This window comes from Equus caballus, chromosome 9 (genome assembly GCF_041296265.1).
Source record: "Equus caballus isolate H_3958 breed thoroughbred chromosome 9, TB-T2T, whole genome shotgun sequence".
NCBI lineage: Eukaryota > Metazoa > Chordata > Mammalia > Perissodactyla > Equidae > Equus > Equus caballus.
This window is the reverse complement of record NC_091692.1, coordinates 23,803,618-23,816,899: the sequence shown is the minus strand read 5'-3', so window position 1 is coordinate 23,816,899 and position 13,282 is coordinate 23,803,618. Positions and strand designations below refer to the sequence as shown.

General features: G+C 35.9%; 1 protein-coding gene across 2 annotated transcripts in view; it reads left to right on the top strand.

Moving 5' to 3' along the window:
* Window positions 1-13,282, top strand: part of RAB2A (RAB2A, member RAS oncogene family) — a 96,025-nt gene that overhangs the window by 42,026 nt on the left and 40,717 nt on the right. For both annotated transcript variants that reach the window (XR_011421262.1, XM_023648555.2), the window contains exons 3-5: window positions 2,362-2,429; window positions 11,302-11,384; window positions 11,817-11,909. Coding sequence is in view for 1 of the 2 variants with exons in the window: in XM_023648555.2 (XP_023504323.1) it covers window positions 2,362-2,429; window positions 11,302-11,384; window positions 11,817-11,909 (244 nt within the window). In the remaining variant the exon portion in view is untranslated. The remainder of the gene's footprint in view (window positions 1-2,361; window positions 2,430-11,301; window positions 11,385-11,816; window positions 11,910-13,282) is intronic.

The window sequence follows — 13,282 nt, the reverse complement described above, 5'->3', positions numbered from 1 at the left end:
TTAAAACATCAATTTTATTATGACGTTTCTCTGCTTTACAAACAGTCCTGATTTTCGTATAACATTTCTTTAAAATTGGATAAATTTTTAGAGGCAAAATCTTTGTTTAAAGATGTTAGGCTTTAGCAACCTCTGTCTGCTTCTTGGAATAAAGAGATAAATATATCAAAATCCAGTTATGGCTAAGTTAAATGAAAGTTAATATATTAGAATATCTGCAGTTTCATATAGAACCCACAGGAGGGTGGCCGCTTGGACTTGAGAATGGGCAGGAATGGAGCATCTTAGAGGCCAGGAAGCAGGACAGCCCTGCAGCAGAGACGGTCGTAGCCTTTCATCTGCTAGGATGAAATGGTTGCAAATCAATTTTAGCATCTTTATCCCTCTGCTCAGGATGTCACTTCCAGAGAAAGAGCATCTGCTTGCCCATGTTTGCCTTGCCTGCCTACCCTTGGTTATCAGTCAAGGGTCTGTTTCTAATTTGTAGTTGTTTATTGTCAAATTTGACATTATGCATTGGATTGAAGAAATCTTGAATCCCAGTGAGCAGTGCCGATGCTTTTGGATTGTGGTTAAAAGCCCATCCATGCCAATGGAAGGAAAAATAGGATTTCTCGCTCCAGTTTATGGCTAGAAACAATTCATGAAAAGGCTTCCACTTTGTCAAATATCTTACTGGTATGTAGAATTTTGTAGTTTAGTACATTCCTTTTAAATCCTGGATATTTCAAAGAACATTTGTCCTGTATTCAGCCATTGGTTTCTTTCCTCAACTACTCTCATTTTCATGTCATTGATGGTAATCTGGTGGATGATTGTTTTGTGTGTCTCTCCACCACATGGCGCAGAATATATATGAATATATGTATGTGGACAGGTAGATGTGTAAATGTTGTCATGGTTTTACACTGCATAATTTTATAATTTTGCATTTTTTACTCTAGTACATCATGACTCCTGGATCTTTTCTCTCTAGCTTTCCTGTATTGCTATGTCTGAGAAACATATCATTAATTTCTTGGTATCGCCTATGCCCCTAGGATGGAACAGGTACTAAAATGTAAAGTAAAAACTCCGTCAGGTTACATATCATGGGACGACAAATTACCTTTCTGTCTCACCCTTCTAATCACAGTTGGGAGAATTATAAGAGATGCTGAAATGTAATTCTGACCCTGGGCGGTTTGCCCTTCCTTGGGCAACTAGAAGCTGTTTTTCTGCCAAGATGACATCTGGTTTCTGGAGACCATGTGTGTCTTCCCTTCACTCTGACTCTGATCTAAATACTGATAGAACACACTTCAAGCCATAATGATTTGGTACATTATAAGTGATAGACTTCTTTCAGAGTCTTTTTGACAGCTGTTTGCTGTTCTGAAGTTATCCCCTTTTTCTTCTCCTATTTTGATGATTGAATGAGTACTTTCAAAAGAGATGATAAATGCAAAGAAAAAAGCAAAAGTAGTAAACTTAAAAGTGTAAAGTTTGTATTTCCTTTGACCTGCAATCCTGTTTCCTGTAATTTGCCTAAAACCATAAGTTGAAAAATGTATGCAGAAAGTACATTTCAACAACTACTTAGTGAAAATTTGAGAATGATCTAAATTTGTAGCAGCAGAGTACCATTTTAGTAAAGAGTGTGTGTGTGTGTCTATATATACACATAACAAACACACACACACAGGAATATTAGGGGACATCAAAAATAATGATATGGTTTTATATATTTATTGATTTGCAAAGATATTTGTGATTATGGAATAATGTCTGTGACATATTACTGACTGAAAAGCACATTGCAGAACAGCATTTGTATGTTCCCATTTATGTAAAATTGTGTACTTATTTCTCCATGTGTATTTCTTCATGGAGCAGTGTCTGGAAGTATGTTTAAACAGTGGTTATCTCTAATGGGCAGAGTTGGAGATTTCTTTCCTACTTGATAACGTATACTGGGAACCAAAACTATGATGTTGAAATTCATCTATTCCTTTTTCTGATTTTTATACCACATTAATAATTTTAAAGAAATTGTAATATTTGTTAATAATTATGGTTCTTGAATCTAATTTCTAGTTGTTTTTATATTACTGAGCCTGCGAAACATGAAGACTGCAGTTGGCTTCCTGACTATACTAGACTTGAATATCTTAGTGTTTTAGTTATATCCTTAACTTAGGTCTTCTTAGCACCTCTGCCTTAGCTTACACATTTTCTAAGGATAGGAGCTGTAATTGTTAAAGTTTGTCTATGTGTCACCTGGCATAGCGTGTCCTGGAAATAAACATCCTTTTCTTAATATTTAAATGTGAAATATTATCCCACTAGTTTGTGTAACAAATCATTTTCTGCTCTATTCAGGTGTAGAGTTTGGTGCTCGAATGATAACTATTGATGGAAAACAGATAAAACTTCAGATATGGGATACGGTAAGTATAGCAAAAATACATTGTATGACCTCAATAAAGTTCTTTTATAAAAGTAAATTGTATGGTTGTTTTGTTTTAATGTTATTTATGCCTGTTACGGTTTATTAGAGACTAATACCCCTGCAGTCATGAGATGAAATGTAAAGGTTAGTTTTTCTTATGCAGTGTTTGGAACAGATACACCCCAGGTATTGGGTATTGGTGAACATTTCTGAGTGAATACCAGGCTATGTGGTCTAAACAGAAATGCTCAAGAAACTGTTTTTTAAGAAAACAAGTAGCATTTCCTAAAGTACACATAGGAAGTAAAATATGAATGTCAGTACCATAGAGTCACTTGATCTGACAGCTTATTAATTTATTTAAAAAGTTTGAGTTAGTCCTAACCACCTGAAGCCACCTTGCTCCCAATCCTATTTCCATCATTTACATTCATTGAGTGCCTGTTACGTGCCATGCTATGTAAGCTTTAATGGCAGTTTCTCATCTGAACCACAGAAAGTGAATTTAAGAGACTATTTTCTCTATTCTCCCATCTTAGTTGCATAAGAAAAGTTACTTTAATGTATACAGTGGATGCCTTAAGATAGCAGTTCTCAAACCTTTTTGCTCTCAGAATCTCTTGATACTTTGAAAAATTAGTGAGAACCCCAAAGAGCCTTTGCTTACAGGGCTTATAGCTATCAGTATTTACCATATTAGAAATTAAAACTGAGAAACTTATTAGATACTTAGTTATTAATTCATTTGAAAATAACCATAAACTCATTGTATGTTAGGATAAACAATGTGATTTTTATGGAAATTAAATGTAGTTTTCCAAAACAAAAGCCAAAACTATATTTTTGTAGTAAGAGAAATGTCATATTGGTACATTTTGAAAAATCTCTTTACTGTTTCGTTAAGACAGCTGGATTCTCATATCTGCTTCTGCATTGAGTCTTTGTGTTGTTTAGCTGAAATATATGAGGCAAATACAGTCTCACACAAATAGATGGTTGGGAAATAAAGGACCTCATGGACCCTGAAAGAGTCTCAGGAGTTCCCGGGGGTCCTGGGGTCCCCCTTTGAGAACCACTGTCTTGGGGCAATTATGACTTAATTCTTCATGGAACCCCAGTTGAGGAAAAGCAAAAGGTTTCCTTTTATGACAAACAGGATATTCTCTAAACTACTAAATGAAATATAAAACATGTGGAATTTTATCATCATATAACCCTGGTCTTTTTTCCTCTACTCACTCAGTCTAAGTTGTTCATCTGTCATGTATAATAGCTATGGAAGGAAAGAACCTTGGAAAATATTTGGTCTCACAAACTGGATTCCCAAGAGGACCAAGCAAGTTGCTGAAGGCTGTGTAGGTTTCCTGCTACTTCCTGCGTGTCACACAGTCAGCCCTGAAATGGAAAACCCTAAATCTCTAGCTTGTTTGCTCTCTCCCAGAGTTATGCCTTGGACTCTAGGTTCTTGTGCTTTCGTGTCTCCTTTTTGTCAGTGAAGATTTGTACTTGTACTGTTTCTTAGGGTTCCCCCCTTGGGCCTGTAGCATCTAATAACTTTTTTGGTTTATATTCTCTCAGGCCACATGATTTCAAAACTGCATGAAAATGAGAAAAATATGCAAAGTCTTTGTTTCCCTAGAGGTTTAAAATTAATGATCTCCAAACCAAAAGGAAGTATTTTCTACTTCTGTATTAAAAGAGTTTCTCTTGCTTTCTTAGCTAATAAACTTGTGCAACGCACATCTTTCAGTGCAGTGGGGTGGGAACAAAACTACTTGCTGTTCTTTAATAAACATGTTTTTCATACCTTGTACTTTGCATAAATACTTGCTTTGCTTGAAGTAATTTTTCCCCCTTTTCCATTTAAGACCAGCACAGATGTCAGCTCTTGTGGAGCCTCTCTGACCCCCATGGGAAAGCTGATCCTACCCATAATAGTTTTTGCATATTTCTGTTATAGCTCTGATCCCGTTGTTACATGGTTTTTTGTTCACATATCTACCCTCCTTAGAGTGAACATCATAAGGGAAAGGACCATCTATTTCTTATTCAACTTTGTATCTTGTATTCTTAGTTTACTGACTGATAGACTCTTTGGTAAATTTTCTTGAATGAATGAGTAAAGCATCTCATTCTGTCTAAGTGACTTTAGGATCATTGGATGTGTTCAAGAGACATCATCCCCTAAAGTACATGGTTTCAAAAGGAAAGATTAATATAGTAGTGAAAATTATGTGATTTTTTAAGACGCAAACCACCTCAATGTGGTTTATTCTGATTTATTCAATTGTTTTTCTGTCCTTAAGGTGCTCCCTTAAGTAATCCCCCTCCCCCTTTTTGAAACTTGAACAAGTCATGCCTTCCCCAGTTGTTTCCTTTATAGGTTAACTAGTCATGCCTTCTTTTATTAAGAGCCTTTTTTTCCCTTAGCTTATGAGTTGATTGTTTTATACTGCAGTGATCTTTTGAAAGAAATATATAATAATTAGTTATACTGGACAGCATGAAGGGGAAATAGGAAAAAAACTCTTGTTCACACTTCCTCTAGAAGGGCACAGGGATAGTTTTCTTTCCTCTGTATCTAAAAGGGGAGAGACTGTGGAGCCTTTGAAGACATGACCCCCAAAAAAGAATTGCAGAGCTTCCGCATGGAGGATGCTAGGAACCAGTGGTCTGCTCCGGATTTTAAGGAATATTCACAAAAGTCTGTTACTACTTTTGAAAGTTATTTCTTGAGTCTCTCTGCCTTATAGGTTTTCCTATTAATATCATTAGTTTTCTTCTTACCTAACTTCAAAAACTCTTTAGTAGACATTATGTGACATACGTTATGGTTAGTTCCACATTTAGTTTATATCTGAGTGAAACACTGCCCCATATTCTTAACGTTTTGCAGTGTGTCTATACATTTGGATAGCAAGCCACATTTTTAGTAGCAAGGGTCATGGTCTATTCTTGGTTCAGGACATTTATAAAACCATCCTTCAGGGGAAAATTTGCCAAATGTTAAGGTTTGTTTCATCAGCCTTAAAGAAATGACATTTTTTCCCCCAATGACTAAGTCTCAGTATCTTAGGATGTTTGTCATCTGTTGTATACCCATTTCCATTCACACACACACACAAAATAAGTAAAATAAGGTGTTTTACTTGCAAAATTTCCGCATTAACCATCTTTGCTTTCTTTTGAAAATACTAAGTATAGCCAGCCCTGGTGGCCTAGTGGTTAAGATTCACTGCTCTCACTGCAGCAGCCCAGGTTCGTTTCCCAGTCAGGAACCAGACCACCTGTCTGTCAGTTGTCATACTATAGCAGCTGTGTGTTGCTGTGATGCTGAAAGCGGTACCCCGGTATTTCAGATACCACCAGGGTTATCCATGGTAGACAGGTTTCAGTGGAGTTAGCTTCCAGACTAAGACAGCCTGTGAAGAAGGACCTGGCCATCTACTCCCGAAAAACGTGGCCATGAAAACCCTATGAATAGTGGGGGGAGCATTGTCTGATACAGCACCAGAAGGTGAGAGGAATGGGCAAAAAGACCAGGCATGGTTCCACTCTCCTGTACAGAGGGTCCTTAAGAGTCGGAATCAACTCCACAGCACTAACGACAAAAGTATATCTGCCAGCAGATGCTCCCTGGAGGCCTTGCTGAAAGCAGTGATAACGGTATATCAGTGCCTCCCTCAAAGCATTTTCCCTTGACTCTGTAACTTTTTTTCCTCTTATCAGAAGTCAAATGTGTGATATTCTTGGTCTCTGTCAGGATAAGTCGAAGAAACGTAAGTTGTACCCAGTTCTTGTTCATTGACTGATGGAAGAAGGGCGGAAGAAGTCCATTCTCACTCTGAGACCCTCATCCAGCCTTTACTCACCCTTTTCTATTCTTACTCATCTTTCACTTTTTGTCACTTTTTCACTTACCTTCCCAGCATATCCAAATAAATTTTATCCTCCACCATGTATCTGCCCAACTTGCTAGAAATATTTTTATTTTAGATTTACAAATGTTTCCCATCAAATAACAGTAAAACTATGTAAAAGAAAATCATGTTAAACTTACGTGCTAAAAGTAGCTTTTCAGCAAATCACAGGCATTTTTTGGTCCTTTGTAAACTTGTGTCAATTTATACCCAACTTTTTACCAAAAAAGAGAAAAGGAATATTTTTATATATCGATGGAGCAGTAAGGATGGATGACCAGAATTCAGCGAGGCTAGGAAAAGGGCCTGGAACCAAACCCTGGGAGACAATCCTGCCTCTGCCACTCTTCTCTGCTCCCATCCCCCCAGTCCCAAGAGTTGAGAGGCTTTTGGAGGTCCAACTGCTTTGCCTCCTTCAGCTGCTGTATGAACCACCTTTTCTTGAACAACCCACTGGGACAGGAAACTGTCTTAGCCATTTCATTCTACTTGATGTTTACCTCCTCCTTGTGGTCTTCAGTTTCTCTTATATGGCAGCATTAAAAGAATGTGAAGTCTGCGATCACATCCCCTTAAGTCTTTTTGGCAAAATAAATATTCTTAAATTCTTTAAAGCTTTCAGCATCTGCTGATGTTTCTGGATATTTACAAGACTTGTTTCTCTTCTCAGGATCTACGTTAGTTTCTATAGAAGACTCCCTTAAAAGGCCTAGATATTAAATAGCCCAGGTTGACTTTTTCTCCGTCCTTGCTGTGGACACTGAGGTAGCCTAAAAATCACTTTGATTCTTACTAATCTTACTGTCATCCAAAACAGAAGTCTTGTTCACACATGTAGATTTCAAAATCTTTTTCCTCGATGATAGCAGTTCCTTGATCACGGTCTCGATTTTTAAGTTGAATCTGTTTAGTAAAGTACTTGAGATTTCACGCTGGACAAGTTATTTGGCTACTTGGAAATCCTTTTTTTTTCCTGTTAGTTCTTAGCTGAGTTTTATATAGCTGGAGTTAGATAAATGAGTTTTATATAGCTGGAGTTAGATAAATGACTAACAATGAAAGTAAGAGGGGTTATGCATTATTGATTCTCACAAATCTTAATTTTCTAACTTTATTGGCTCTTTGGGATCAATCAAGATAACATATTTGAGTGCCTACTATAAATATACTTTAGTATTCTGAGTTAGGCTATCCCACAAGGAGAGCTAAAGAGGAAAAAGATAAGCGTTTGAGCAGTGTGTTCATTTATCTAATCAATAGTATTAGAACCAAATGATCACATGAAAGTGCTTTTGGATCTGTGAGGAAGAAAGGATAAGTAGGGGCTGTGGTAGACAAGCTTCCTTGCTTTGTGAGAGATTTAGGGGGCTTGAACTCGTCCTCAGAGGGAGCAGAAATTGGATTGGTGTAGGGAGGGGGAAATCGTTTCTCAGGCAAAGAGTTAAACGGAGGCACAAAAGCAGGAATATTCAGAATATAGACAGGATATCAGTAGGAAAAACATCTGCTGCATGAACAAGACTTTCATTGAATAAGAAGATAAAATTCTAGAGTAACAAATAGAGGTCAGATTCCCAAGAGCTTAGGATTTAAATTCAGGGTATTTAGAGATTTTTGAGAGTAGCTTAATGAGTGTGAAGTTTTATGGTATCAAGGTAACAGGAGAGGAAGAGGAATTAAGTTGCCAGCCCAGTTAGTACAAAAATTATCAGCAGAAAGACTTGGACACATGGGGAAGCCAGTTTCGGGGAATCTTTATTTATCTGGCAATTGAAAGTAAGTTTTAAAGATGTGGAGCAAAGAATTAAGTTTATGTGATCTAGCAATCTTCACGTGGACAATGAGGGTCTATAAGGCTGCTTTTTTCACAGATGTTCTGTGATTCTGATTTTAATAGTAAACATCGCTAAAAATGACTATGCTCGTTATCTCTTGAGGCCTGCTTACTCTGTTCTACTTTTTTGCATATCTGGGTATCTTGCTGATTTTTTCGCAGAAATCAGACAGCTATATTGTGAGCAATAAGTTCATAGTCCACTCTAGCCTCCCCTAAACAAGTTTTTCTTGTGCTCCTCACTTAACCAGTCATTCTTGTTTCATTAAATGCATTTTTCTTTATACCATCAGATACTATTATGAGTGCCTTACTACGAAGAATTCTATACCTATTCAGTTTCAAGCTTCTAAAGTCTCTTTAAGCCAGCACCTTATAGTGAAGAGGATCAAAAATAACATCTGTGTTTCCTAAGTTGACATTCTTTTTCATTTAAAACAATATAAGGTGGCCGGCCCTGTGGCCGAGTGGTTAAGTTCACACACACTCCACTTCGGCGGCCCGGGGTTTCGCCAGTTCAAATCCTGGGTGTGGACTTGACACCGCTCGTCAGGCCATGCTGAGGCGGCATCCCACATGTCACAACTAGAAGGACCCAAAACTAAAAATACGTAACTATGTACCGGGGAGCTTTTGCAGAAAAAGGAAAAATAAAATCTTTAAAAAAAAATAAAAATAAAACAATATACGTCAGGCACAGTTTGGACAGGTTTTTATTAAAGTGCTTTTTAAAAACTAGATTACTCTTTGCTTTAGTATGATCAAGATAATTAACCATTGAGCTAGCTTTATGCAGTTAGTTTTTATTTAACTGTTTGTTTATAGTTGGAGAATACATAATAAAACACTTTATTGGGCAGGATTTATTTTAATGCTACCAGTGACATTAACGAAGATACTCAGCCAGAGTGTGGGATATTTTTCCTACAAGTCAAGTCTCAAAAATATGGAAACCATTCTGAATACTGATCTTTGCTTATTATAAAGTAATCATAGATTTTAAGATGTATAGGTACATTCATAGTCCTCACTTAGAATGTGTGGGTTTTTTATTTGCTTGAATTTCTGTTTGATTTTGTGATGATGGGCAAAACCCAGATTCAGTGGATTCAGTATAAAGTGATGAATTATGTATGTTATTTCCATATGACAACGTTTGTTCTTGTAAAACTATTTGGAAGGAATGGGAATGGTGTATAGATGTGTGCTTTTCTCCCTTTTCTAAGTTTATTTTCCCTTTTACTATTTCTTATCTGGGCTGTGAACGCTGAAGTGTCAGATCTTACAGTGGTATTCCTCCAGCAAATGCATTCGTTTTAACTCATCCCACAGGATATCCTGGCATGGTTGTTTTAAAGGACTGTCACCTTTGCTCGATATCTGGGCGTGGGAGATACAAGAGCTCTAAACCTGATTCTTATTTTGAAATATTTATCTTTTTGTATTATTTACCACAGAAGCTTACCTTGGTATATATAATTCAGAATAAATTGAATGTCTTAAAAATGTAGTCTTCAGTTTTCCTTGCTGAGCAATTAAAGAATTCCCATAATGTTTGCATTTTGAACTTGGGTTAGAAAGGACTTTTTTTTGAAAGATGTCTCAATAAATTATATGAAAATAGTTTTAATTGGTTTCATGCTTCCAACTAGTATCATCTAGGTTTTAACCTCAAACCATGTGAAATGAATTGGCTATTTTTATAGCCCTTTTATGTGATGACTTTCTCAGTATCTAATTTAGTGTAAGACATGCTAAGTGCCAGAGTTGCTTGTGAGTTACCGAGTGGGTCTACTCTTTGGTTTCCACATAGGAGAAGTTATTTTTACTGAATCTTCTCATGTTAGGATTTACTGGTGTCCGCTCATTTAGGTGGGATGGGGTAATGACCATTTTGTGCATTTGACTAAGACATTATGATTCATCTTTTCACTCAGCAGGCTTTTTCTGCATGCTTGCTGTGTGCCACACCCAGTGCTAGGCACTGGGGGTGGGTGCGTAGGAGGGAGGGAGTATAGTGGGGGGACCAATAAGAACAAGGAATTACAGAGTTTTGAGTGTTACAACAGGGCAGAACCTGAGCTGTCTGTGTGTTCTGGAGGTGGGAAGGGCTTAATATTTACACTGGAAGATTAGAACTCAGAACATACAAATATGAGTATTTTTCAAGAAGTTAATAGATTTTGAATACAAAAATTGTGAAAACTGGCTTTATGTTTACTTAATTTACATGCTTTTTTTCTCGAAGGTAGAAAAGTGATTAAAAATGAAAAAGTATTTTTGATAAGAACTGTCTCAATTTTAAACTCAGGCATATCCCTCACCAACCTTTCTTAAACCAAACATTAATGCCTCCAGTAAAAGAGAGAAATTAACTGATTTTGTATAATCTCTGAATTCTGTTTTCATAAGTGGATATAAAGATGACTTTACATCCTGTTGCCTTTTGACAAGCATTATATATCAAATAGAAAATTGATTAAGTGTGGAGAAAAAATTATATAAATTAAATTCAGAACCGTTTTCTGTTTTTCATAATAAAATGATTGCTCAAAGAATTCCATCTGATGACTGTTGAAAGCTCACTGCAGTTTATGATATAACTGATAAAATCTGCATCCTTGGCCTTCCAACAACCTTTACACCAGCAGATGGTGGGCGTAAAGATGTCATTCATCATTTATTTACAATGGACTTTATTTATTCTAGTGTCAACAGCTGCCCCAGGGAGTGGGTTATTGAATTCAAATGTGAGGCTCTGGGTTATTTGCTTCCTTTCAAATTTGTCTTCAGAGCTTAGTTGCTAGGAGTCCATTCTGGTTTCTAATAATGATTCATGTATTGTGAAGCCATTCAGTAAATTGGGTTGTCAGGGATTGCCAAAAAAGGTTTAGAGGTCTCGTTTGTGGGGGGTGTGGGGGAGGGATCGTATGTGCCTCTGGTTGACTTGAGCAGTAGTGGTATTATGTGACTTTTTCCTAAGGCTGGTGAAGTTAGGCTTACTTCTTTTCCTTTATGTACTCATTCTCTACCTGCCCATTTTCTATGTATGAATAGTGAGAAAATGTAGAGGACAGTTTGTTAAAGGAAATTCTCAACCTTTTCTTTCCTCACAGGCAGGGCAAGAGTCCTTTCGTTCCATCACAAGGTCATATTACAGAGGTGCAGCAGGGGCTTTACTAGTGTATGATATTACAAGGTGAGAACTTGGAAATTTTTCAGTTCAGTGGTCAATGCAGAGAATTTTTCTAAATAAATATGGTTACCAGTAATGAAAGTATAGCTTTGTCTTTATGCCTCTTTGCCTTTAAAACTTGTGTTTTGAATTAAATTTAAATTTACCATAGAAATCTGCAACTAAATTATTTTTTTATATGAATAAGCACCTCTAAGTTGATCGATTTGGTAATATTATTTATACATTGGAATTTTCTAAAATGAGGCAAAGTTTAATTTCGAAACTGAACTGTAATTAGTGAATCCTAAATCTGGATACTGTACTTGAAATCTGTTTCTCATTACGTAAGGGGATACATAAAAATAATCATCTTTAATGGAATATATACTGTTCATTGTACCCTACTAGGGGAAATGCTTTGAAAATAGTAATCAGATTATCGTTTATGTTTAGGAGAGATACATTCAACCACTTGACAACCTGGTTAGAAGATGCCCGCCAGCATTCCAATTCCAACATGGTCATTATGCTTATTGGAAATAAAAGGTAAAAAGACTAATGTAGAGGTTTTTTGCATTGATGAAGACTGGATAGCTATTTATGTGATAACTGTTAAAGTGCTTATCTTGTACATTTGTCCAAATGTAAGTTACTGATTTCTTACATTATAGAATTTTGAAAATCCTAAGATGTTTCTTTTAGTTTTTAAAATATAGATAATCTTTGTTGGAAATTATTATTAGAAATAGTTTTTGTTGGAAGATATACTTTAAAAAATAATCTGAAGATAGGTCATTATTAAATATTATCCAGATTGTTTTAAATACTTGGCAGTAGAAATAAGTATCTATGCAGAACTCAGAAAAGTATTTTTTCTCTTTTTCAAGACATAATGTGCATTACTTAATGTGCATGAGTTAATACAATACCTAGATTTATCAGATGTATTCTACTTAAAGTCCTTAAACACTTTTAATATCGTTTAGTAGATATCACGTTAATACTTTTAAGCTTATCTCTAAGGCTTTATATTAGTGTCATCCTAATGTTGCTTCTTCGATCTTATTTCGCTTTCTATCTTTAGAGAACGTTATCTGCAGTGAATGTTCTTGTGCTCTACGTTTAAAATGATAGTACATGGGAAAACAGTTTCTTGGCCATAGTTTCTATAAACTTTCAAGAATGGGAAAGTTTTCACTAACATTAGTAGAAAATTACAGTGGTAACAAAATTAGTATTTTTAAAATGCTAGACAATTTATTCATTCTTTAAGTTTATAAAATAGTATTAAAAGATAATGTTTTTAGAAAGGTAAAATCATGACTCATGATAGAGAACATGTCAGAGCTTTTATGTATCTCATTAATTGAGGGAACCACTAAAATATCACAGTCAGTTCAAAAGAGAACTCAAAATACCACACGTTTATAATCAAATAAGGAATGCTGAAATAAACTTACGAATGGATGCAAAACCAAACAATGTCCATAGGATGATAATTGTAGTCCACGGGGTATGGTTTACATTTCTGTGACAAGGATTATTTGCAGTATTACCTGTCTGGCACAAGTCAATTTCTGATCTCTACAATCTTTGAAAATTTGTGGGGTGCAGTTAAAGCAGTGCTTAGAAGGAGATTATAACACTCAATACTTGTATTAGGAAAAAGTTTCAAATCGTTAATCTAAGCTTTGATTTTAAGATTAAAATTAGAAAGATGAGAGCAAGTTAAACCCAAGGTAAGCAAAAAAGGAGGTAATAAAAAGAAAACCAATGAAACCAAAAGCTAGTTCTTAGAAGATAAGTAAAATAGATACTGATCATGAAAAAAGAAGATACGTGATACCAACATCAGGAATAAAAGAGCAAGACTACTACAGATCCTTCAGATGTTAAAAGGATAATAAGAGAATACTGTA